The following is a 27346-nucleotide window of genomic DNA, read 5'->3' as shown; positions in this document are numbered from 1 at the left end:
AATCACTTCTCACGTAGCACCTCCTGTGCACCCACCCCCCCCACCCTAAGCAGCCGCTGATCTGCTTTCTGCCTCTATGTGGCTGCCATTCTGGGCATTTTGTGTCAATGGAGTGATGTGCGTGTGTGTGTGTGCGTGTGCGTGCATGCGTGTGTTCACACTTGCCCGCCCGACACCGTTCACTCTGTCAGGATTCATCCATGTGGGGCAGATGTCAGTCTTTATTTCATTTTATTGCTGAATTATATTCCATTCTGAATAGGATACATATTTCATTTTTGCTTATCCCTTCATCAGTTGATGGACATTTGGGTTGTTCCCACCTTTTTGGCTATTATAAATAATGCTGCTCTTATAATTGTGTGCAGATTTTGTGTGGACACCTGTTTTCATTTCTCTTGGGTAGGCAGCAGAAAGCAGACTTGCTGGGTCAGGTGATAACTTTGTTTCCCTTTTTGAGAAACTGCCAAACCCTTCACAGCGGCTGCCCTGTCTTCCATCCCTGCTAGCAGTGCACCCGAGTTCTGATTCCTCCACGTCCTTGCCAACAGCTGTTATTATCTGACTTTTTAATCACAGCCTTCCTGGGGGGAAGTGGTGTCTCAGTAGGGCTATAAGTGCTATTTTGCTTGTATCTCCATGTAAATTAAGGATAAATGAAAATTATGGTAAACCTGTTAATGTAAATAAATGATATGTAAAGTGTTGTTTTCTGAACTGGAATTAGCTTTGACAGACTGGTCGGATGTGTGTGCTGCGTGTTCCGTCTGCGGTGGCTCGGGTGCTTGGTGTTCACGGTGGGCTTGTTACGTCCGTGTCCCCCTGCACCCTGGGGAGGACGCAGAGGTGCCCTGGCTGCTGTTGGAGACCGAGTTCAGTTTAGGAACTGCTTCCTTAGTCCTGCGTCTGCATCTGATATGAGAATAATCAAAGCATGATGTATCGGAACTTCTGTCTGATAAAAGTGTGAGACTGAGTAATAAACCTCTTACCAACAACACTTACGCGCTCTAAGCACTCTTCTTTATTTAATAGCTTTAACCTTCATTTCTGATACATGTGTGATTTATTTTTGTCTAGACTCCACTCGTTGGAGACAACTAGTGCCCCCCCCGTAGCGCAGATCTAGACCCTAACATGGGCCTCGGTGAATGCCCGGGGCTCCACTCCGCCTGCTTTCCGCTCCGCTGGGACGCCGGGCGCTGCGCTGCCCCCTGGCGGCCCCGGCGCGCAACTGCGGCCCCACGCTGCTGCCCGGCCTCCTGCTGTGTGACCTTGCACAGAGGCCCCGACTTCTCCCTTGTGAAATGGGTTAATAATACTGCATCTCGCAGTGTTGTGGCATTAGATGAGTTAAGTATAAATGCTGAAATCATCGCATGGCACGTAGCAGTGTTAGCTGTTATTATTCTGACCTCAGTGCTTTAGGTAAGAAATTAAATCTGTGTATTTAGAGTCATAAATCACTCCACATTGATTGGCTGTGGCCAAAAGTTTATTTTGCACTGTTGTGTATGTACTTTGCTATACGTAATTTTTCAGTTTTCTTATACCTGACATTGTAAAGTTAAAGGGCAAAAAAATCATGCTAAAATTTGAAGGTTCTTAGTTTGAAAGTGGATGGATAGCATATGGAAATAAGTGTAGGCACAGTAGTGGAATTTTTTAAAATTTGTTTTTGAATTTAGGAAATGAAGTAATCAGTGAAAAGGACTTTGTTCTGAAAATGTATTACTAATTAAACTAAGTGCTTGCAACCCAAACTTTTGAAGTAAACTATAGATTTTATATGTATTTTTTTTACATGTTACAACAGAGTCATTTCTAAGTAACTTTTCCTGTTATCCATTCCTTTTCCCTGTTTTATATATATATGTTCAAGGCGTGTGCATATGTGTGCAATGTGTATGTGTACATGTGTGCACACACGCGTGTGCATGAGTACTTACATACGTGTCTCAAACGTTGTTGAAGTGTGTGCTGATTTTCTGTTCAGTACCGTGTTGTGCGTGTTTCCCCTATTGTTAAGTAGTTTAAGGTAGCGTACATTGCTCATTGTGGTTGTAACATTGCTTCCTTTCTTATGTATGGTACTGTAGTGGTCCGTTTCATTCATATAGCTCTTTTTTTCTCTCTTAAATCGTATCTGTAGAATAAATTCAAGAGAAAAAGGCTTAATGAGGACATGAATGGCTTTACGGCCCTTGAAATGACTTCCCACATTTTTGTTCAAAAGAGTTACGCTTTCATGGCTATTAGACACTAATTACTAACAGCTTCCCTCCTTGAAACGTGTGCTGGGAGCGCAGCGGGAAGGCCCGAGCCCTGCTCTGGGGTTCGGGGCTCGGTTGAGGGGGCACAGAGCCGCGGGGGGCGGGCAGCCCCGCGGAGGTGGGACTGGAGGGCGTGGCTGGAGCGTGACGTCACTCTCGAGGCGTGGTTTCCCTCCTTGCGTGTGATGTCTATCGCTTCCAAAACGCGTTTCCTTCTAAACTGAGTGACTTCATTTCTGCCAAGCGCACGGCACAGCGGAGAGAACCCATAGGCTTGGACAAACCGTTTAATCTTCGGAGCTTCAGCCTCCTCACGTTAAGAGCGTACGTGATGCCCCCGTCAGAGAGTTTTGGGGCCGTAGACAGTGAGCATCGCCTGCAGCCTTAGTTCAGAAAGGGTCTGCAGGGAAGAGCCAGGGCGCTGGTGACGGCTCGGCAGGCGGCTGGCGTGTAAGGTAGACCTGACGAGGCGTCACCACTGGCTCACGAGGCCGTGGTCAAGCTTCCTGCTTCAGAGGGAGCACCTGCCTTCCCGAGACGCTGCCAGTCCACCACCTCCGGCGCAAAACCCACATCCTCAACCTGCAGAGGAAAGCTCGCTCTTCATTCTTTAAAGTGACCGGTGGACCAGCTCCCTTCCCTGCTTCAGCCCTTGCGAGCTAGTTGCCAGGTGCCATGTTAGGTGGAGGGACTGTGACAGTAACTGGAACAGCGCCCTTGACCTCGACAGTCTCACTCTGACCTGGGAGTCAGTCCTGCTTGAACTAGCAGGACAGCTGGGGACCCCCAGACCTTCTGCTCTCAGCATCACCTGGGGGCTTTTAAAGTTCTGTTGCCCATGCCTGGCTCTGGATGGTTCGGTCAGGATTCAGTGCAGGCATCACAAGATCTACGGTAACAATCGTTTCACAGCGTGCACACGCCCCGTCGTCACACTGCTCACCTTCAGTGACAGCGAGTGTGTCCAGTATGTCTCAGTAAAACGGGAGGAGAAGGAGCTTAATGCAAGTCTAAGTGATGCTCCGAAGGAGCCTGTACTCTGCAGGAAGAGTGAGCCGTTTTGATTGGAAAGGGAATTGGAAGAAGCCTTTCCAAGGAGGGTGGCAGTCAGACCAGAGACAGGACTCGGTCTGCATCACGAAGGGGACGGGGGACAGCCAGCAGGGGCCTGGGAGCATGTGGATTGGCGACAGCTTTGGGGAGCAGCAGGCAGTCTTCTGAGACTGTTCTGAAGGGAGTGGAGACTGGGGGAGGAAGCGGGAGGTATAAAGCTAGACTGATGGGTCGGGAGGGGCCACCTTTTTAAGGAGTTTGGACATCACTGTGAAGAAGATGAGGGAGACTTGATGAGAGAATGATGCGATGAAATCTCTGATTTGGAGACATCACTAGTCTCTAGTGTACAACATCTTCAGAAATAAATTCCAGTTGGATTTACAGTAATAGAAAAAGTAGAGAACGTTATTTCTGTATTTTGAGGGGGCGTAGGGGAGCCTTTTGTCAACATGAGATGAATTTCAAAGCCATAAAGGAGACCCTGAAGACTGACGGATTTTACCAAGTAAGTATTTAGAACTTCTCTGCAGCACGCTGCATTCTGAATAAAGTGGAAAACCCAAAGGCAGATTAGGGAAAACTGATTGCTGCCTGGGTGACACAGAGCTAATGTACCTGACACGTGATGAGCTCTTAAAGATTGAGAAAGAAAGATGAACATCCCAAAGAGAAAAACGGGCCGAGGACGTGAGCAGGCAGGTTTCCAGGAGAAACACAAGTAAGTGCTAAGCACACAGAGATGTCCGTCCCCATGAATCAGAGAAGCGCAGCGCCTGAGCAGGAGTGGGTGTTGTAACCTGCAGACTGGCATGGCTGATGGAAAGCAAAGAGGACAACATCGAGTGTTGGCAGAAAATGTGAGGGAACGGGCACACTTGGTAATGTTCTTGGGGGGAGGTCAGTTGCTGCACCCTTTCTATATCCGAGCTTAACCCCCAGTGAGAAGCCTTCCCTGGGGAAGCAGAGGTTTGGCGTTGTTGGCAGTGCCAGGGAGCAGGAAACAGCGGCAGGGCCTGCCTGCAGGTGAGCAGCGGGATTTTGGCAAGCCTGCATCCCAGCCGCTCACCCTGCCTGGGGAGCAGGGGCGGGGGTGCTTCCTACCTGATACACGTTGTAACGTGTGGATGTTTTAAGAACCTCCCTGTACCATTTCTGTGTGAAACCCTCCCTCCCAGAAACCCCAGCCAAGGAGAGGCCTGCGTTCCTGGGCTGGAGGCAGGGGGAGAGGCGGGGCTTGGGGCCGGGAGAACGGGCGGAGTTTTTACCCGGTTCAGGTGTGAGAACTGGTGGTGGTCTGAAGGAGGGGCCGGTCGGGAGACGTCTCAGAAGCAGAGGTGGCCGGTGTCCGCTGTGCGGGCGCAACGCGCGGGGCAGGAGTGCGCGGTTGCGGTGACTGCCGGCTGCCAGCTGTGCCCCCCGTGGCTGGGGATGGCGCTGTCAGGAGTCGGGAAGCAGGTAAGAGCTCATCGTTTGAAAAGCATGTGAGCGTGACCTGGGCGAGGGCCTGACCAAGTCGTTGGCTTCCGTCAGCGCGTCTCTGGCACGAGCCGTACATGCTCTCTGCGGCTTGTCGTCTGCAGCCTGTAGGTCTGCTGCTGTGTGACGGGAAGCATCAGTGCTTAAATGCTGTGAGCAGCGCCTTCTAAGTGTGTGTTTCTTTACCAGTGGGTTTTTGTTCTGTGTTTGCAGAGCGCTCACTTGGCCATGATAGACACCCTCATGATGGCCTACACCGTAGAGATGATCAGTGTGGAGAAGGTGGTGGCGTGTGCTCAGCAGTACTCTGCCTTTTTCCAAGCCACGGATCTGCCCTACGACATCGAGGACGCGGTCATGTACTGGGTGAACAAGGTAGGCGTGTGCTCCCGCCAGCCAGCGGAGCCCCGTTACCAGGGAGCTGGCATCCTTGGTTAGCCATCTGGCTCTGCTCTGGACTGAATGTTTGTGCTCCCCCCCCAATTCAGTGTTGCAGTCAGACCCCCCAGTGTGGTGGTGTGAGGGGGTGAGGCCCCTGGGGCTGACAAGGTCACGGGGGCCTGGGCCTTGTGCGTGGGATCAATGCCCTTATAAGAGAGACCCAGAGAGCCCCTCGCCCCTCCTGCCGTGTGAGGATGCAGCGAGAAGATGGCCAGGAAGCAGGCTCCCCGGACACCAAATCTGCTGGCGCCTTGATCTGGGACTCCCCAACCCCCAGAACTGTGAGAAAGGAAACTGTGGACAGGCCTCCCAGCCTATGGGAATTTTGTTAGAGCAGCCTGCACTGACTAAGACAGACTGCGCTACTCAGTCTTAAATCAGAGTGAAAGCGAAAGCTGTGTAACCTCACTTAAAATTTCCCTTTTGACTTAAAAAAATGCTGTTAAAATGAGGAAAATAGATGCCACGATATCTGTAATTACATTTATGATTAATCTAGTTCATATCAGGTTAGTACAGAATTCAGAGCACTCAGGGAGGGAGCTGTACGCTTCAGGTGCTCAGTAAGTATTCTTTGAATCCAAGAACGAAATAAGTTTCTCATATTTCCAATTAGATGATTTTTAGGTGAGGAAACACGTGAGGACAGTCTGGTACTCGTGGGAGTCAGCGAATGTGGCGGATGAGGGTCACATGCCAGAACTTCAGAGACAGAACAGTTTGAAAAGATGAAAATAAATGTGTGAGGGGCCGAAAAGAAAACGTGGAATAAAAGCCATAGGAAAGAAAAAGGCAAAGTGGAGGGTATACTGGAAAAAGAATGAAATGCAGCTTTAGAAATTTAAAATTTTAGTTGTTGAAATAAAAAGTATAGACAGGAGGTTAGACATCGTTGAAGGGGGGGATTAGCCAGCAGGAGGAAGTTACCCCGAGTGCGGCCCGGAGAGATGGGGTGTTCATTTGAGTGCTACTGGCATTTGACATCAGAGATCTGAACACGCTTTTAAAGGTGCACGCTATTTTGTTGTTATTTTGAATATAAATTCAAAGTAACGTTTTTGTATTTTGAGGTAAATGAACATTTGAAAGACATCATGGAACAAGAACAGAAATTGAAGGAACACCACACAATTGAAGCTCCAGGAGGTCAAAAGGTATGTATTTCCAAGAAAAAGAAAGGTGCCTTTATGAGACTCTGTGTTCACACACATGTACTGTTGGGGGAGATGTTAATAGTGGTGCTCATTAAATCATTTTCTGGTGATGTTAACTAACTGTACTCTGGACAGCCTTGTCGTAAATAACAAGTAAGTAGAAGCCCAGAGGAGGGCTAATTGGATGATGGCGTTTACAAAAAGTCGTTAATGACTGGAGCTCAGTTTCTGAGGTTCTTTTGGTAAAAATAATGGTTTTGCCTTCGTTTGGTAAAATATATGAAACGAAAAGTTTTCAATGTGTCAGCTTTATAATCACTTGTAATAAGACTAGCCTTTAAAATTATATTCCAGGAATTGTTAAGTTGTCCGTATGGTTTTTCTGTGAAGGAAGAAGGAACATTAACATGGATTCATTCTTTAAAAATTCTTCAACAGGCTTTTAGTTTTTTTCTTTGAAAATTTGTGTTTGTTGTATACTAAAGCCTAAGGTACATTTTCTGCAGTACAGGAGAATATCTTATGTCTTTTTAAATGTATTACGAGAGTCCTTTGAACATGTTGTCTGGCCTTTAAGTTGAGGTATAAGAGATTGTATTATTCAGAGACTTTATTTTCCATTTGGACTTTTTTTTTTAGTTAATACTGCATTATATACTTGAAATGTGCTCATAGAGAAACTGGACCTTTTAAAAACTTTTTAAGTGAAGTATAGCTGTTTTACAATGTTGTGTTAGTTTCAGGTGTACAGCAAAGTGATGCAGTTACACATGTATTTATATTCTTTCATATTTTTTCATTATAAGTTATTACAGCGTATTGAATATAGTCCCTTGTGCTGTACAGTAGGTCCTTGTTGTATATCTGTTTTATATATAGTAGTTTGTATCTACTAATCCCAAACTCCTAATTTATCCCTCCCCCTGCTTTCCCCTTGGTAACTGTAGGGGATTACCAAAACCATTTGTTTTCTGTATCTATGAGTCTTTCTGTTTTGTAAATAAGTTCATTTGTATTACTGTATTTTTTTTAGATTCCACATGTTAGTGATTTCATATGACATTTTTCTTTCTCTTTCTGATTTACTTTTCTTAGTGTGATAATCTCTAGGTCCATCCATGTTGCTGCAGACGGCATTATTTTATTCTTTTTTATGGCTGAGTAGCATTTCATTTGTGTATATATACCATATCTTTATCCAGTCATCTGTCAATGCACATTTAAGTTGCTTCCATGTCTTGACTGTTGTAAATAGTGCTACTTTGAACATTGCAGTGCGTATGTTTTTTCAAATTAGAGTTTTTTTCCAGATAAATGCCCAGGAGTGGGATTGCTGGATCATATGGTAACTATTTTTAGTTTTTAAGTAACGTCCATACTGTTCTCCATAGTGGCTGCACAAATTTACATTCCCATCAACAGTGTAGGAGGGTTCCTTTTTCTCCACACCTCCTCCAGCATGTATTACTTGTAGACTTCTTAATGATAGCCAGTGTGAGGTAATAATCTCATTGTAGTTTTGATCTGCATTTCTCTAATAGTGATGTTGAGCATCTTTTCATGTGCTTATTGGCCATTTGTATGTCTTCCTTGGAGAAATGTGTAAGTCTTCAGCCTGATTTTTGATTGAGCTTGTTTTTTTGGTATTAAGCTATATGAGCTGTTTGTATTTCTGGAAATTAATCACTTGTTGGGTGCATCATTTGCAAATATTTTCTTCCATTCCATAGGTTACCTTATTGTTTTATTTATGGTTTCCTTTGATGTGCAAAAGCTTTTTAAGTTTAGTTAGGACCCATTTGTTTATGTTGGCTTTTATTTCCATTACTCTAGGAGATAGATCAAAAAAAAAATACTACTGCAATTTATGTCAAAGAGTTTTCCTCTAAGAGTTTTAGAGTATCTGGTCTTACATTTTAAGTTTTTAATTCATTTTGAATTTATTTTTGTATATGGTGTTAACAGAATTTTCAGATTTCATTCTTTTGACTGTAGCTGTCCAGTTTTCCCAGCACCACTTACTGAAGAGACTGTCTCTTCTCCATTGTATATTCTTTTTCCTTTGTCATAGATTAATTGACCATAGGTGCGTGGGTTTATTTCTGGACTTTCTACCCTGTTCCATTGATCTATGTATCTGGTTTTTGTGACAGTACCATACTGTTTTGATTACCGTAGCTTTGTAATGTAGTCTGAAGTCAGGGAGCTTGATTCCCCCAGCTCCATTCTTCTTTTTCAGGATTGTTTTGGCTATTTGGGGTCCTTTGTGTTTCCATACAAATTTTAACATTTTTTGTTCCAGTTCTGTGAAAAATGCCATTGGTAATTTGATAGGAATTGCATTGAATCTGTTTGCCTTGGGTTGTGTGGCCATTTTAACAATACTGGTTCTTCCAATCCAAGAACATGGTGTATCTTTCCATCTGTTTGTGTCGTCTTCAGTTTCTTTCATCAGTGTCTTACAATTTTCAGAGCACACGTCTTTTGCCTCCTTAGGTAGGTTTATTCCTAGGTATTTTATTCTTTTTGGTATGATGGTAAATGGGATTGTTTCCTTAATTTCTCTTTCTGATATTTCATTGTTAGTGTATAGAAATGCTATATAGATTGCTCTATATTGTTAATTTTGTATTCAGCAACTTTGCCAAATTTGTTGATGAGCGCTTGTGGTTTTCTGGTTGTGTCTTTAGGGTTTTCTATGTATAGTTTCATCTCATCTGCAAACAGTGATGGTTTTACTTCTTCTTTTCCCATTTGGACTCCTTTTATTTATTTTTCTTCTCTGACTGCTATGGCTAGGACTTCCAAAACTATCTTGAATCAAAGTGGTGAGGGTGGGCATCCTTGTCTTGTTCCTGATCTTAGAGGAAATGCTTTCAGCTTTTCACCATCGAGTATGATGTAAGCTGTGGGTTTGTTGTACATGGCCTTTATTATGTCGAAGTGTGTTCCATCCATGCTCACTTTCTGGAGAGTTTCTATCATAAAGGATGTTGAATTTTATCAGAAGCTTTTTCCTGCATCTATTGAGATGATCATACGGTTTTTATTCTTTAATTTGTTACTGTGGTGTGTCACATTGATTGATTTGCAGATTTTGAAAGATCTTGCACCCCTGGGACAAATCCCACTTGATCGTGGTGTCTGATCCTTTTCATGTATTGTTGGAGTAAATTTGCTAGTATTTTGTTGAGGATTTTTTCATCTATATTCATAAGTGCTATTGCCTGTAATTTTCTTTTTTTGTGATATCTCTGTCTGGTTTTGGGTATCAGGGTGAGGGTGGCCTCATAGGATGAGTTTGGAAATGTTCCTTCCTCGGCAGTTTTTTAGAACAGTTTCAGAAGGATAGGTGTTAACTCGTGTCTAAATGTTCAGTAGAATTCACCTGTGAAGCCGTCTGGTCCTGGACTTTTGTTTTTGGAGAGTGTTTAAATTACTGATTCAGTGTCATGACTGATGATTGATCTGTTCATAGTTTCTATTTCTTTCCTGTTCAGTCTTGGGAGATTGTACCTTCCTAAGAAACTGTCCCATTTATTCTAGGTTGTCTGTCTTATTGGCATATAGTTGTTCATAGTAGATTGTTATGATCCCTTGTGTTTCTATGGTGTCGGTTGTAACTTCTTTTTCGTTGCTGATTTTATTTATTTATTTTTGTTTGTTTTTCTTTTTATTTGTTTGTTTATTTTGTATTGGGTTATAGTCAGTTTACAATGTTGTGTCAGTTTCTGGTGTGCAGCACAGTTTTTCAGTTATACATGAGCATACATATATTCATTTTCATATTTGTTTTCACCGTGAGCTGCTACAGGATCTTGAATATATTTCCCTGTGCTGTACAGTGTAAACTTGTGTATCTACTCTGTATGCACCTGTCAGTATCTATAAATCTCGATCCCAGTGTGTCCTTTCCCCTCCCCCTCCCCCCCAGAGAATACAAGTTTGTATTCTCTGTCTGTGAGTCTGTTTCTGTTCTGTATCATTGCTGACCTTATTGATTTGGCCCTCTCCCTTTTTTTCTTGGTGAGTCTGGCTAAAGGTTTGTCAGTTTTGTTTACCTTTTCAAAGAACTGGCTCTTAGTTTCATTGATTTCTGTTGGGTTTGTTTTTTTTTAAGTCTCTATTTCAATTATTTCTGCTCTGATCTTTGTGATTTCTTTCCTCTGCCAACTTTGGGTTTTGTCTGTTCTTTCTCTGGTTGCTTTAGGTGTAATCCTGCCCCCAGTTTTGCTCCTGGTTCTAATCAGGAATAAGGTTAAGCATCGCCCTACGTTACCGGATTTCCACAGAAGTCTTGTTTATTATACATAATGATTAAATTCTGTCGTAGTGTGTACACACTATGAACTAAGTAGGGGTTTCATGTGCTGACTTAGGACCCAATAGACATTGTTTCTGTGGAAAGAATGCCATCTGTATTCCAAACTGTAGACTGAGTGACCTTTAAGAAAAACGAACTGTGTGGGATCCAGACAGCACTGACTTTCTCAGCACTTGGCCCCAAGGAATTGCACATGTTAAGTTAAACCAGCATTTGCCGAGTAAACGAATAAATGAATGTGATTCACTTTCAGACACTTGGATTAGCACACATTTTTGTGTTAGCACACACGTAGCATTTATATGTTCTTTCTCAAATGACTTTTATCCCTTTTCTCATGTTAGAATGTTTGTGAAAGTGCGTGGTAGCCTCTCATGGTCTTCCTGCGCGGCCCAGGTGTCGTCGTGAGGAGACCCTGTCACAGTATAGCAGCCACTCCACGCAGGCCCTGGGGGCCTTCCCTGCACTTTTTACAGCAGCCTCATGCTGTTTTGAATGTGTGGACCAAAGATTCTTCAGCCACTTTCCCATGGGCGTCTAAGTAGTTTACGGCATCCTGCAATTACAAATAATGCTGCAAGAATAATGTTGTGTGTCTACTTCTGTGTCCTCAGGTTCTCAGGGTACATTCCCTGGAGATTGGGTTGCTGGACCAAAGGGAAAATGCATGTGTAGGTTCGGTGGCTAGTGCCAAATTCTCCTCCACGGGGCTTTGTACCATTTTACATTCTTATTGACATTCATCACAACTTTTGGACCTACAACAGGAAGAAGATTGTTAAGACTAACCGGTCATGAGGTGACCAGTCACAGCTGTGATTAACTCCTTAAAGAAGCCCATATTTTTGAGGTCTCCAACGAAGGCCACATCAAAGCAGCATCTTCCCCATATGGCCTGAGAGCACCTAGAAGGTGTTCAGACATTATCCCAAGTCCCAGAGGGACAGTAGGGAGCCCAGAGGAAGACAGAGCTACTGGGGGAGTATTAGTAGCGAGTCCTAAAACTCACCAAAGTTTAGGACGAGCCAATATGTGTGATGAAGACAGTAGAAAGGAGGAACACCTAAAATTAGAGCTGTTCCAGAAAACGTGACCCGCCCGCCCGCGTCCATTCCTGCCGCTGGCGAGGACTTGGTGGAAGCTTCTCCGCCTGTTGTTCATGGACTTTTAAAAACTCTTTGTCTCATAATTACTTACATCTTGAACCAGGACGCGAGGTTGCAGTTTGCTTAGTTCCTCCCTGAAAACCAAAAGGAGGGGCAGTTGCCGGTCACCTGAGAAATACAGTTACCTTCAGCGTGGAACTTGCGCTGGGTATTTGAGCTTTCTGAAGCATGGCTGGTATAAATATTTATTCATTCTTTTAGTACATTTACCTTTTTAAGTCACATTTCCTTCAGATATAGCCAGTCTGTATGCTTTTCCTTTTTCCTCTGATAGGATTGCTGTCACGCATTTAGGCCAGCGGAGAGGCAGGAGGAAGGCAAGAGTAGCCTGAATTAGCAAAAAGGTCGAGTACTGAATATTTTACAAGAAACAAAGAGTAAGTTGAACCATTGGAGACTCCTTTGCACGTCCAGTTTTGAATGACCCACGGTGGTCTCTCGTGGCCGTCGGTTTCTGTGTGGTTCATTCTCCGAGTCTGGCAGGTCTGTTGGGCCCTGGGAGCCCGGACGCGCTCGGGGCTCCTGCTCTGGTACGTCTTGTGGCCGCTACAACTGCGGCTGCTGCCGAAAGCTCTTGGTGAGACCGGGATTAAAGTACATGCAGCAGAACTGTTAGGGCCGTTCTTCCCGGTGCAGTAAGAGAGGTTTATCTCTCCGTGGGAAGCTGGTGTTTTTCTGATTCTTACAGTTCTTGAAAATGACTTATTTATATTAGTTTCCCAAGTAATCTTATCCTTATTATTGATTTTTGTAGGAAAAACTTTCTACATAAAAGTTGAATGTGAATTTTAACACAGACCCCATTTCGTTTGGTTTACTTCAACGAATATTTACTTAAGGCTGCCCGGAAATTGTGCTCGGAAGTAGGAAGATAAACAATCACGAAAGAAGAATTCATAGTATCTGAGATTTGGAGTTTATCATACTCACCTGTTTAAAGAAGTAAAATTACGTTCTTTGGGTCACCACTAGATGGCAGAGTTGATAACATCTGTATTCTCCTTATGTTCGCAGCTGCTTGCTTTACAGACCCTATTAAAATAGCAACTGGTAAGAATTGCCAACTTTTCCCCCCATTAATGAAGGAAGTTCTTTACATAGCTGAAAGAAACGCTCGTCTTGTGCAGCTCCGCATCGCCGCTGGCTTCATTTGCGCACTTACTGGGACAGCGTTCTTCCCTTCCTCTTGGGAAGGACGCTGCCTTCCCTGCCCTGGTCTCCTGGTGTCTGAGCACTTTAACGATCGCAGACCGCGCTGTAGAATCTTTCTGCTCCCTCTGTGGTACGGATTTATTCTTCAGTATGGTGTGTGATTCCCAGACCGGGGGGATGGAATTCTGAGCATACAGCACATCGTGCGTGCCCCAGACACGGAGAAGAGGAGGTGCTGGTCCTCATCGCTAGGAGCCTCTGTATTTTAAACTAAATTCTAAGGTCTTAACATTTTTTAAGTGTTATGAGAACTGTAAACTTGGAGCTCCACTATCAGAAGCTCTGCTCTAACTCGTTAATTAACAATAATTCTGATGGATTTTCCCTTTGCCTTTTGCTCTCCCTTTTCTCCTGCTGCTTCCTCTGAAGTCTCCTTCCAAGTGGTTTTGGAAACTGGTTCCAGTAAGTTTGCCCAGTTACTTCAGTTTGCTGTCCAGAAGTGTAACTGTACAGTGGTGTGCTGTGTCTTGCTGGTATAGTCATTTCGTACAATTGTCGGGCACAAGTGGAGATTGGATTTTAAGGTATTTGATTGTAATGTAAGGCAGATTTTAAAACCCTAGCCCAAGTTTGGATTAGATGCTTTAAAAATAATTCGAAGTGTAAGCTAGTCTGTCAGCCATCACAGACCATCAGTGACTGGGGAGAAGAAGGCACGGCCGGAGACCCACACGGTCTTTCACGGCGTTAGTGACAGTGAGTATGAATTGTAGGTGTGGGTTATTTGCGTTTTAAAATAATCTTTTTGAAAAAGTCATTTCCTTCTGGCGAGAACTGTAGAGGACACTTTATGTAATAAAAAAAAAAGCGACAGACTCTGTGTTCCTAAACTACATTCAGTTCTGGTTTGGCTTGAAGAGTTGATCTTTCAGGATTAAATCTGGGGGTTAGACCACTTAACAAGTATTTTACATCCTCAGAAATAGAAATACAACTTAAAAGTATACCATAAAAGGGGTCAGGGTACAGCTCAGTGGTAGAGTGTGTGCTTAGCATGCACGAGGTCCTGGGTTCAGTCCCCAGTCCCTCCACTGAAAAGAGGTAAATAAATGAACCTAATTACGTCCCACAGCTAAATTAATTAATAAATATTTTTTTAAACGCTGTATGCCAGAAACTGACACAACACTGTAAACTGACCATACTTCAATTGAAAAAAAAAAGTACACCATAATGTTGAAAGATAGAAATTATGCCCCTTTCAAATTCCAGATTTCTCAGTTTGTAGAAGGAGCAGGGAATGCTTCCACGCAGTATGTTTGTAAAGCACACAGCATGTGCAAGTGTAAGAGACTGTGACCTTCACAGACTGCAGGTGAACTTTCTGGAAACTGCATGTGACTCACCATTTAAAGTCGGTTTCCCTGATACATCTTCTAGGATAAAATCTTCAGGAACGTGTTTTGGCATCCACTTACAGATCTCTGGTTGTCTGGCCTGACCACAGGCACTACGGCCTCAGCCTGCCGGGGCCAGGGTGTGTCCGTGCCCGCAGAGCAGCGCTCTTGGCAGAGCAGCTGGAACATGTCACACGGCTCTGTGCTTTGTTCCATGAGCCTTCCCACAAAGCTCAGCCCAGCTCAGACTGTAGGCCGAAAACAGGCTGGTCCCGGAGATCTGGGGAATCTGGCACCTGGCCCAGCCAGTTTAGAGGATTTCCAAGAGGCAGACTGTTTTGTTTCCAGCTGGACGAGGAGAGGTGGGTGAGGGTCTGGAAGCGTGCTTCCCGGACACAGGGAAGTAGCTCAAGGCCGGGAGAGGCACCTGCTTGATTCCTTTCTTCCTCTCCCTTCCCCTCCCTCTTCTCTCCACCTTTTTCATGGCTGATTTTTAAACTGATCATAGCAAAATGAGGACATGCTCTAGGGATTATGTAAAAATCAGTAATCAATTAAAGAATTATGTAGTGCATATATATGATTTTTTCTGAATTTGGGTACTCCATGAGTTTGGAACATGCCACTGAACACAGATGTCTAGTCTGCACGGATCAATAAGAACAAGCCCTCTGGGGGTCTGCAAGAGAAAAACTCTCCATGAATCTGTTCTTGAGGAGCCGTGAGAGGGAGGGAGGGATAAACATCTCCTTCATTGCCGTGTGCACTTGCTGAGGGACAGCACTTAAAGGAACTCTGACTTTACCACCAAGTAGTAAATCTTCTCTCTCAGTAAATTATTTTTCTATTTTTATTCTCACAAAAGTATTATATTTCATAATTATATTTTAATTATGAAATAGATGACCAGTTTAGATGGAGTTAGAAGAAAAGCTAGTTTTGATTACCTTTTTTTAAACCCTCTATTTAAATATCAGTAACCACTGTAACGTAAATGTAGCTGATAAAATTCTTCAGCGTGCACTTCATTGAGTCTTCAGCATTGTTTTTCCTGGCTTCTGGAGCGCGGACAGCTGGTGACAGCTGCCCTCTGAGTGCCCCGCTGTGCAGAGCACTTTCTGTCCCGCCTCCTCTTCACCCCTCCAGCGGTCCTGGGAAGTAGGGGCTGTCGTCTCCCGGTTCACAGATGGGGAAACTGAGGAGTGAGAGTTTAAGTGAGTTGTCCAAGATTGCAGAGCTAAGAGGTGCAGAACCGAGATCGGAACCCAGGTGCCCTGACTGAAGAGCTGAAGGTGTATAGCAGGTCTCACTTCTAGAGCGCTGTCTTAGGTTTGTGTCCGGTCAGGCCAGCCAGCCTGTAAAAGCAAAGGTTCCTTCTGTTCCTCTGAGAGGGAGCAGAAGCCCTGACACTTGCTCTGTTGCTGGTTAATGGAGCCTCAACTGGGAGGGTCTTCCCGGAGTTTTTACACTCAATTTTTATTTTCTTAATATTCATATGACAACCCCCTTTGTGGTATTTTCCCGATTCTCAGAGTGACGGTCGTGTTCTCCTCCTGCTCCCGCCTTGGTGACCCTGCTGGTTCTCGGGGCCGGAGGAGCGGCCTTGCCCTCCCACCCGAGAGCTCGCAGTCCAAATTACACGGATTTTATCATCCACTGAAGAGCGGAACTGGCGATTGGGATACAGAGTGTTCAGAATCCGTTTTGTGATGCTTTTATATTTAAGTGTTTAGGCTAAATGAATTTACATAAATGAGCAGTGTAACGTTGTCCTAAGTACTTAGCTCCAGAGCCCTGGTGTGGTTGCTGCATGCTTAGCTTTGGTCACGTGAGCTTTGGTACCGTTCAGAAAAGAAGGACGTTGGTGAGTAGTTCTCCCTTCTCTTGACTTGTATTTTATTACCGATACAGTAGAGTCTACAATACTGGTTTTTCCTGTATGTTGTTTGGTGCTTGTTCATTTTCCTCTTTTTTCTATCGTAGGCTCGTTACAGGAGAGAGCAAACATTGCTGAAGCAGCTGCCTTGCATTCCACTGGTAGAAAATTTGTTGAAAGATGGTACCGACGGCTGTGCGTTAGCGGCCCTGATCCATTTTTACTGTCCTGGTGTTGTCAGATTGGAAGGTGAGTCTTCCGTTGAAATTCCAAGCCATGGGCGGGAACAAACACTTGAGACAATACGTACAGGTAATGAGGCTTCTCTGAAAAGGACACATGTGTGTGACTCTGAGGAGGACAGCTGAGTAAAATGGTGCTTGGTTTCTAAGTCTGTCTGTGGAATGACCACTGTATTTATACGTGAGTGTGTTAAACAGATTCTATGCAGTTGTGTATTTGTATTGTTACTAATTACAAAATGGATACAAAATGCATATTATCAAAATTAACCCTCGCTCCTTTCCTATTTGCAGACATTTGTCTAAAAGAAACCATGTCTTTGGCTGATAGCCTGTACAACCTGCAGCTGATTCAAGAGTTTTGCCAAGAATACCTGAACCAGTGTTGCCATTTCACCCTGGAAGATATGCTGTATGCGGCTTCCTCCATAAAGGTGAGGTAAATCGCCCTTTGCCCTTCGCCCTTCGCCCTGTGCAGCTAGGTACATGAGCAGTCCAGCCGCGTTAAGCTCGCAAACGAGCTATGATTTCAGTCAAAGCAGCTTCTGAAAAAATAGTTTTTGTTTGAGTTTTCTGCAGATTTTATGTTTTGTGATTTTTTTAAATACACTGTTAGCTGCAGGTTTCTTTTTCAGTACAGAGCCATGTCATCAACCCTGCATGCGCCCTGGCTTCAGGGCGCCGCACTCCTGCGTGTGAGGGCGACATGCTGGTGAACCTGGTCGGGGGTGCGGTGCCAGCCTCGGGAGGCCTGCCAGGGGCCCTCAGGGTGATGCTGGCACCTTGTGGGTCTCAACTCCTGCTCTCCAGTGCCTCTGTTTCCCTCGCCCGGTTCTCCTTCACCACGACGTAAGGACAGAGCCAGCGGTGAAGGCGTTTCCAAACAAGCCACCGCTCCTTTTGTCGGAAGCAGTGCCCCCTCCCCACTGTCTGACACATCAGAAGACAAACCTTGATTAATTCTGACTGTCTACATTCTGACGTTTGTACCGAAATGGAAATTAGGAAATACTTCCACGTATACCTGGTTAATGCCTTTTCAGGCACTTACTTGTTAAAAAATTTAAATGCTACTATTGTGATCTCAAAGGAAAATATCATCTCATTAAATATATTGAATTGTAAAATCAGTTACGTTTGTTTAAGTTGTATATCTTGAACTTCCAGTAAATACCGCATAGCCCTGATGTTTAGATCAGCTTAGTCTGGGCGTGATCCAGATACAAAGACATTTTCTTCATTCAGGCATTTTTAAAATAGATAATTGTCTGCAGAGATGACTTTGGTCACTTTCTATATTCTTTGCAAAATTAAAAGAACCACAGCTTTGATTTCAATTGAATATTTTAAGACTCCAAGCCTCCAAGAGGTTGCTCAGTGCATGATGTTGGGCACCTTGCTGTCACTTTGTTAACTAACAGGTGTTCATGGCGGTGTTGGGAGCGAGCTCTCTCTGCCCTCTTGGTGGAAGTGTAAACTGGTGTGGTCTTTTAGAGGGCAGTTTGGTGTTACCTGAACGGATCTAAAGGGCAGGCAGGCTGTATAAGGGCTGTTCATGGTGGTGAATAGTTGGAAGCAATTCATCTTGTAGGGACACAATTAAAATGTTTTGTAATATAGTATAGCTGTTTATAGGAAGGAGGCAGACGTATTTCACTGATGCAGAAAGCTCTCCAAGACGTTGTTAAGTAAAGCAGCAGACAGCAAACAGTATATATAGCATGATGTCATTTGTATTTGCTTAAAAAACCCTTTTTCTATTTGTTTGCAAATGTGTACACATATATAGATGCATGAGAAAAGGTCTATAGAAAGAAAACACGAAACTGCTAACAGTGGTTTCTTCTGAGTGTGATACTGGGATTTGGGCAGAGGTGTTAACGTTTGCTCTTATTTTTCAGTCTTTATTTGTGTTGGTTAGCATTGTTTACATTGTTTAAGAAAGTTCAGATACAGCTGCCTGTCTTAACTAAGAGCAGGAAAGAGAAGCTTTTAATGAAATTAATTTGCTATCATTCCTGGAAAATGGTGACAGATTTATAGCTGTTTAATCATCGTAAATTCAGAAAGAAATTATCTTCATAAGCTTTGATTTCTGGGAAAATGATTTCTTACTGACATCTTGTGGCCAAACACAGTAATGTTTTAGGACAGTTACCTTACCAGAGTGCTTACAGTACATTGTTTCCAGCTTTACTGAGATGTAATCGGCATGTAACATTGTGTAAGTTTCAGGTGTGCAGTGTGTTGATTTGATACACTTACATATTGCAGAACAGTTACCACCACGGTGTTGGCTAAAACCTCAATCACATCGGATAATTACGTTTCTTTGTTGTGAAGGTTTAAGGCCTACTCTTAGCAGTTCAAATATATGATACAGTGTCATTAACTACAGTCACTAGTTCCCTTGAGCCTGTTCATTTTAGAACTGGAAGTTCGTACCCTTTGAGTAACACTCCGTATTTCTCCTGCACGCCGCCCCCCCACCCCAGTCCCTGGTAACCACCACTGTGCTCTCTGTTTCTGTGAGTTTGGCTTTTTTAGATTCACGTACAAGTGATACCATACAGTGTTTGTCTTTCTCTGTCTGACTTAGTTCACTTAGCATAATACCTTCAAGGTCCAGCCACGTGGTTTCAAATGGAGGGATTTCTTTATATACATACACACCGTGTCTTCATCCAGTCACCTGCTGGTTGACGGGCTGTTCCCCATGTCCTGGCGACGGTGAGCAACGCTGCAGTGGACACGGGAGTGTAGATACCTCTTTGAGATCCTGTTTTCATTTTCTTTGGACGTGTATCCAGAAGTGGCATTGCTGGGTCTACTGTGGTTCTATTACTAACTTTTTGTGGAACCTCCAAACGGTTTTCCACATGGCGGCATCACTTTACATCCCCACTAGCAGTGCACAAGGGGCCCCTTTTCTCTTTTTTGTCTTCTTGTCGACAGCCGTGCTGGCAGGTGTGAAGTGATAGATTGTGTTTCTGATCTGCACTTCCCTGACGATAAGTGATGTCCAGCACCAAGGTCCTCAAAATATTAACTAATTTTCTGTCAACAGGCAATTATCGAGCACTTAAACAGTGTCCTTCCAAAAGACATATACAGCTTCCAGTTAACTGTGCTAGTAGAGTGCCGCCTAGCCCATACTTCGTAGTTTTATGCTTCGGCTTTAGAAAGTATACTGCAGAGATAAGCATACAGAGAAAGCACGGGTCACAGTCGTCTTCTCACCCAGAGATCCTCCCTAGCAGTGTTTGATGTTTTGCCAATCACTAGTCTTTCACATTGTAGGTTTATTCCTTCATTATTCATCGTTCAGTAAGTGGTTATTGGGCGTCTGCTTTGTGCCAGGCCCTGCTTTAAACACTGAAGATGCAGTGGTGAGCACAGCTTGTCCTTCTAGACCACAGAGTGGGGAATGTGGTATCAGATGAAGCTGGAGAAAGTAAAAGGGACCCCATCACATATCCTCTGGTAACCTGTAGTCGGTTCCCAAGAACAGGGGCAGGTGGGGGAAGGCAGGTTGCAGTGTGGAAATTTTGTTTGGCTGAAACAAAATGAGAGTAATTATGATGAAGATGGGAGAGAAGTGGGTGGATTCCAGAGATGTTTAGGGTGTGAGATCTGCAGGCCCCGATGTGAATCGGATCTGGGAAAGGAGTGAGGAGGAGGCCCACAGGTGACCCTGAGGTTTCTGGTCTGCATGCTGGGATGGTGGTTGCTGTCCAGTGCGACAAGACTGAATAAGGTTGGGTCTGTGGGGAAGGTTAACTGCTCAGTCCCGGACAGTCGAGGTGCCTTTGAGACGTGCAGGAGGAATGCTCTGTAGGCCGCCTCCCGTGTGAGCACCGTCAGCACGTTTGGAGTCATGTGACAGCTGGTGAGCATGGGCGGCAGCTCTCGCAGGGGGCAGGCCAGGAGTATCAAGAAAAACGACTGAAACCTGCTTGATGTAGTGACAGTCGCTGGCGACTTGAGCAAGTGCTGTTTTAGGGGAAGGGCGCCTGAATGCCAGGTTGGAGTGGGTTGGAGTGGGGACGGCCAGGGTGGAGGTCAATAGAGACGTTTGCAGAGGCACAGGAAGATGGGGCGAGCAGGGGGAACAGTGAACCGTGGAGTGCAGGCCTGGTTTTGTTTTTAGTAGGAGAGAGGTGAGTGTGTGCAGAAGCCGAGTAGGAAGGGTTCAGCTGAGGGGAAGAGTGAGTGTCCGGGAGCAGGAGATGGAATAAGAACGTGAGGTTCCTGCAAGGCCAGCAGGGCTGAGATCCAGCTCCCAGCACAGCTTCAGGGATTATAAACATTCTCATTTCTTTCTTTAGAAAATCACAAATTTTAATGACTGTTTAAAATGGTATGTATTTGTATACAAGTGTTTGAATATTCTGAGAAGTTGTCGTTAAAAGCAAACGCTGAAAGTAGGAAACCTGCCAAGTTCTGTTCACCGCTGTCTCATCCTCGGTCACCCTCCAGACTCTTAGCTCCACCCGCCCGGGCAGGCCCCCTTAAGTGTCTGCTCAGCCTCTCAAAGCCAGTAACTCACGATTCCTTTCACAGCTCTTTCCCCATCTTCCCACTTCATTAAATGGCACTGTCCGTTGCTGGAGAAAACCTGAGCCCCCCTTGATTCAGCTCTGCCCCTCACTCCTGCACACACGGTAGCCTTCACCTTCCAGAGCAGCCAGGGGAGAGATGTGTATTGAAAGTCACCGGCTCAGTACACAGGAGAGAACAGAGAGGATGAGGAGCCCCGAGACCGTCTCTGGGCCCTGAGGGTCGTTGATAATCAGCCAGGAGGAGGTGGGCGCGGCGTGGGGACACTCACGTTTCCAGTGGTGGTTTTGCAAACTGAAATTTCGTGTGAAGTAAGACCTTACTCATCAGATATTAGTCGATTTAACAGCAACAATTGTGTTAGATGCCAAATACCCAGAAGTTAAAAGGTGTGGTGTTGTCAAAAATTATGTAAACAAATTTTGTTGTAGTGCTGTTTTTTAGAACTTACCAAATACCTACAATTAAAATAATTTTTCATGTTTATAGCATTTATAATGTACGCACTTTAAAATATAAGCCTGTGGTAGAAATGTGCTCCTGAAGACCCACTTACACCTTTCTCTTAATTTTAAGCCATTTAAAAAACTATTCACATTTTCAAATATAAGTAACAAATGGCAAATGACATTGTTGACTTATCCTTATTAATAACACTTAAAAACTAGGTGGGTGTATCAAACTGTGTTAACAGTGTCTTTGTACATTTCAAAATTAAGAATTAGCCATGACATATTGATACATTGTAAACTGACTATAACTCAATAAAATTTAAAAAAAAAAGAATTAGCCACAATAGTCTAGAGTTTTGTGTTACTTGTTTAGCACCTGGATTACTCTTGACTTTGGTTATTACCAAGCACATAGATACAATGTTTTTAAACTGGGCACCTGATTACGCTTCAGAGAAATTTCTTACGAATCTGGAAAGAACTTAATTATTCTGTCAGAGTTGTGTGTGTTGACTTCGGAAGAGGAGCGGCTTATACACTGTCTCCATGTTCCACACAGTCCGAGGTGTTAACGCCTGACGGATAAACGGAAACTGTAATAAACCAGGAAAGAGATTTTGAATGGTTGTTGTAAGTTCTACCTACAAGCGCTAATTTTCTGTCCTAGATTTAACACCCTATGGTAGATACACTCTAGTGAAGTGTGAATGATGTCTAAAGCTGCATTTAATTTGCGAGGTAAAACAGAAGAAAATTCTATTTCTCATTACTGTTTGGTCAAGTTCTACCTAATTTTTCTCTGAATTTTCTGAACTCTCTCCTAGAGCAATTACTTGGTGTTCATGGCGGAGCTCTTCTGGTGGTTCGAGGTTGTGAAGCCCTCGTTCGTTCAGCCCCGCGATGCTCGTGCACAAGGAGGTGATGGATCTTTGCAGCTTTGAGTGTGCTGTGAACAGTCGGAGTGGAAAGTTGTGTGGCCTCACCTGCTTGTCTTTGCAGAGGGAAGCCTGTTGCTGTTTGATGTTGCGCCTATTAGCCCTGATAAAGTCTGAGTACTTCAGTGTTTAAAGCCACCAAGTTCTCTGGGAGAGAGAGAGGCTGTGGAGGGAAGGAAGTGGTGAGAACAGCCCTGAGTTGAGAGGCTTGTGTTGTGGAACTTTTAGGTCTGACTGTTTGCCCACTCTCTTTTCTTAGCGTTTTTTACCCTCATCCCTGGCCTTTGTTCTTAGATTCCAAGTTTTTAATATTGTTACCCAGAGTCCACTCAGATTATGGCTTGGCATGTGTACTTTGAATTTGCCATTAAGCCATAAAAAGTTTGTATATATGTATGTATTTTTTTTAAGCATAGTAGGTTTTGTGATTATTACAGTATCGTGATCTGTTGATTGCACGTAACGAGAACACCAGTGAGAAATAAAGGGGTGAGTTACCGTAAAGATCTCTAGAAATAAAGAATAGGAAAGTCTTCCTGCGTTTTCTCTCAAAGCAGATTTTCCATTGGCTTCCATTATAAACCAGGGGTGTGTTTCTATATGGGAAAATGGTCCCACGTTACAAGTTTAGCCCCTGAAGAACTTTCTTCAGCGTGACTCGGCTCTTCCTGCCATCAGTGCCCCCCCCCCCAGCGCAAAACGTGGCTATTGTGCATCCTAACGAGTTGGCTGCTCCCTCATTTCTCCCCACGCCCGCCTCCCCCCGGAAACACCGAGGAAGAGGACGAGATCGGGAAGGAGGGGGAAGTCCGCAGTTGGGTGGGGGGAGGCGTGTCGCTCTAGTGAGCCGAGTGAGGTTACTGCAGTCAGCCCGCCGCACCTCAGGCCGGATTCTGTAAAACACGCAGTGTTTGATCTGGTCTGTCTCCAAGCTGCTTAAGGAGGAGGCCGCATAGCAGTCATGATGTCACAAGGAATACCTGTCAAGAAGTTGGGGTCCTTCCCCACAGCCATTGATGGTCATTAGCAGTTGTAACCGATATTTGTACAACTTTTTACTATTAACATAGAATTTTCACATACATTGCTCCCTACGATCTCATCTATGAAGCCACTATTCAAAATGTTCAAGAGCTGTTACATTAGGCCTCAAAGGCAAAAAATAAATTGAATCTTCCACCAGAGTAGTTTACAAAAATGTAAACTGTACCAGTAGGCTTAATTATTAACCAGTGAAATTCTGTTTCTTTCTTTGATTACTTACCAAAATGCCAGCTATTTCATAAAGAAGCAAAAATGACTATATGTAACTGAAGTTCTGCGAAAGCTTTAGCAAAACTAGACATTTATTTTTATTTTAAATTCTGTATTTATTTTATGTTAAGCCTCCCCCACCATTAGCTTTAATCAAGTGAGTATTTTAAGCAAGAGCACTTCAAGAAGAAATTAAGGAAAGTTTGTCCTTTTGAAAATGATTTTAAAAGAAAACTTTAAATATGCTAAGAATTCTCTATAAGTAATAAGAGAAATTGAGAATAAACTTAAACATTTATTTGCGGTGCAGAGTCCTTGAAATAATGTTGGAAACATGCTAAATGCGTAATTCTGAGATTCTGTCTTTCATTGTAGCTGAGCCTGTGGACGATCCGCCTTCAGTTCCCGTCTTTAATGCTGCCCAGAGACACGCCCTGGACAGCCCTGATCTCAGTCCAGGGTAGGTTCCAGAGTGACTTCATGTTCCCTGTTTTTACCCATTCACTAATAAAGTCAAAATAAAATTTTATAGGGTGAGGAGGGTGTAGCTCAGTGGTAGAGCGTGTGCTTAGCATGCACAAGGTCCTGGGTTCAATCCCCAGTACCTCCATTTTTTTAAAAATTGTTTTTAATAGAGAAACCTAATTACCTCCCCACCCCACTCCCACCCCCCAAAAAAACCGAGAAATAAAATTGTATTGCATTAGAATTTTTAAATTTTCAGTTGAACTTTGAACTAAATCAGTTTCCATTAGCCTATTAAAGTCTGTTTTAACGTCAATGTAATTGAAATGCACACTGAAAAGTGGAGGAATATATTCTAAGGTCCAAATAACTGGCCTAAAACCAAACTTTTGCTGCATAACTTGTTTATAATTGGGATTATATGCTGCTTAAGTCATAGGTAACTCTTAGGCCTTGGGGAAATTTTTAAATTCTACTTGGGTTTTTTAATTTTTTAAAAACAGTTTTTTAATCTTTGAGGCAGTTTTTCCTACTGTTTGTTTGCGGGTTACTTTGGCTATTAAGAGGTCACAATGGAATATTTATTGTAATATTGAATCTTTATCCAGTGCTTTAGTTCTTAGTATCAGAAAGTGAATTGAAAGCAGAGTAAACATTTAATATCAGGATAATCCTGACTTCTGACCCAAATATGATAGAGACATTAATTTGTTTAAAAATGCTTTTCAGCAGATCCTGTAAGCAGCTTTTAATGTGTATTTCTTAGAACCTGAAATGTATATTGACTTTGGACTCAATAATTTGTCTGATTTTTTTTAAGTTTAGAACTGATGTATTCTGTGGGATTTTTTAGAAATTCAAGCAAATCTATTAAAAATATTGGGGGAGGGTATATTATAGCTTAGTGGTAGAGCGCATGCCTAGCATGCATGAGGTCCTGGGTTCAATCCCCAGTACCTCCACTAAAAAAATAAAATAAAATGAATAAACCTAATTACTTCCGCCTCACCAAAAAGAAAAATCTATTAAAAATACAGTTAAAATATACGAGTAAGAAATTAGAAGTACTTTGTGTATGAACTCTTGTCTCAACACAGAGAGCTGTCGCCCACTCCCCGCACGTGAGCAGTTCCCGGCGGCGGCTGCCAGCCGAGCAGAGCAGGCAGCCCTGCAGGGCCGCCTCCCCCGCGGCTCCCTGGGCTCCGTGAAGGCTTCCTGCAGGTTCAGAGGGCGTCTTCCTGACCTACCCTCTGATCGCCACCTATGAATTTTCTTACTTGCCCTGAGTTTTCTCTTCCGTAACTGTCACTGTGGTTTAACAGGTTGGACTGAGGCTGATCTGGGAGCCTCCCTGTTTGATGCCTTGGGAAGCTTTTCCGCATGGGGTTTCCTCTGTGCCTTCCTGGCCTGGCTGTAGGGTGACATTCCTTCACTGGAAATTTAGGAAACAGTGCTGTAGGTTGTTACTCTTGTACTGTTAAGTCTTTAAAATCTCTGAAACTTGCCACCTAGGGGTGAGGTTATTCCCTAGCTGTCCCTTCCAGGCACCCGAGTGGACAGCCGTCCACGTTTCTGACGCTGGAAACTGTGTTAAGAGCCCCTGAAAGACTCGTCCCTTTTCTGTCTCCCAGTTGGACGAGCGGCTCCCTTTCTCCATCTCCCCAGCAGCAGGGCATTCTGCAGCGAGGTGGATGTCTCAGCTATTTTCCTTGAAGAGCCGTTGTGTAATCCTCTCATTTCTGTGAGTTTCCATGTGGGCCGTTCGTGGTTCTCCTGCTGGAGAACTTTGGAGGAAGGACTCAAGAATTTCTGCCCTTCTGAGAATAATGCAGTCAGCACTACAAATATATTACTCCTAAATAATGATCTTATGAGGGAAAAAGAAACAAAGGAAGGGGGCGGCAAAGCAGAGGACATTTCCAGCAGCTGCTCCGTGTCCTGGCCTGCTGCTCCCTCTGGGAGTGAACGCCATGTCCTCTGTGCGGGTGCTGAGCCGCTGCTGGAGAAGGAGAAAGGGCACGTGTTCGAGTAACTTGACCTGCATCTCTGGGATTCCCCTCTGGTCACAGACGTGGGAGAGCAGAGACTTGGGAAGGGACACGGGGTGGGGCAGTGCAAGCACCAGAGAAATCACTGCGGACAGCGGTGGGGGGGGACGCACCTGCCGGGGGAGGTGAGGCAGCAGCTTTGTGTCAGTGCTTCAGGGGTCGTTGCTTTTGCAGAGCTCACGAATGTGGCTTTGTTAAACAGTAAGCATATGATATTGTTCCTTACCTTTGAATTCCTGAGTTGGCTGGTCCTCTCAGTGCGCATCAGCCGGATGGTGCGGGTGGTGTGGTCTGAGAAGGGAGTGTGTCCTGCTGCCCTGGCTCCTCTCACGCAGCAGGGGTGGGGACGCCTCCCTGCCACAAGGCGGGCCGGGGCAGGCTGGAGGCTTAGAAGGGGAAAAGGTAAACTTTGGCCGAATGTCGTTGTAATTTGAGAAATAGACTGTCCAGTCTAGCCCGCACTGGCTGGGATGGGGTGACATCCAACAGAAAGAAGCGGCAGGAAAGCCGCCCGTCTTGACGGGCCCGAGGGCTCTGTTGGTGCTGGTGTGAGTGCGGGGGCCGCGCGCCCGGGCTGCCAGGCTCTTGCAGAGACCGGTTACGCCTAGTCCCTGAGAGGCTTAGTTTGACCACAATATTTCTTCTAACTTCTTTAACTCAGTTTCTCTGCTTGTGAAGTAAAAACGGCGCTCTGTATTTTGTCTCCCCAGGACACTGAGTTATGCATGGAGGTAGGGTTTCCAGCTCTTTGGCTAAGACATAAAATACGTAGAGATTCACGTAGTCCCAGCCATTCTTTGGTTTAAACACTGTATCGATGTTTCCCCAACTTCTTTTCTGCTTAAGATGGGGACTCAGGAGCAACAGTGCAGTTTCTGCCTGAGCCGCTCTGCGCACGTCTGAGAGACCAGGGCACCGTAACCTGTCCCGTTTGTTCCTTTGCAGGGGGGAGGGCGCGGCCTTCACACACGCGCCTCACCACTTGCCCACCAGACACGCACGTGCCCAGGCTCCTGCTTCTGCCCCAGGTAATCCGTCTGGAAAAGCCTAGGACGAGGTCATTTAGGTGGTTGGC

The 27346-nt window shown here is 44.4% G+C and overlaps 1 protein-coding gene and 1 non-coding gene across 2 annotated transcripts in view; both read left to right on the top strand.

Moving 5' to 3' along the window:
- CAMSAP2 (calmodulin regulated spectrin associated protein family member 2) overlaps positions 1 to 27346 on the top strand; it is a 77127-nt gene that overhangs the window by 36675 nt on the left and 13106 nt on the right. Inside the window, exons 3-9 of the mRNA XM_045517624.2 lie at positions 5019 to 5180; positions 6317 to 6400; positions 16423 to 16564; positions 16852 to 16991; positions 22394 to 22487; positions 24134 to 24218; positions 27217 to 27299. Coding sequence (XP_045373580.2) covers positions 5019 to 5180; positions 6317 to 6400; positions 16423 to 16564; positions 16852 to 16991; positions 22394 to 22487; positions 24134 to 24218; positions 27217 to 27299 — 790 coding nt within the window. The remainder of the gene's footprint in view (positions 1 to 5018; positions 5181 to 6316; positions 6401 to 16422; positions 16565 to 16851; positions 16992 to 22393; positions 22488 to 24133; positions 24219 to 27216; positions 27300 to 27346) is intronic.
- On the top strand, positions 24296 to 24368 carry TRNAA-AGC (transfer RNA alanine (anticodon AGC)). The gene has a single exon. It is a non-coding gene; the product is annotated as a tRNA-Ala (tRNA).

This window comes from Camelus bactrianus, chromosome 23 (genome assembly GCF_048773025.1).
Source record: "Camelus bactrianus isolate YW-2024 breed Bactrian camel chromosome 23, ASM4877302v1, whole genome shotgun sequence".
Taxonomy (NCBI): Eukaryota; Metazoa; Chordata; class Mammalia; order Artiodactyla; family Camelidae; genus Camelus; species Camelus bactrianus.
This window is presented reverse-complemented; position numbering and strand designations above follow the sequence as displayed.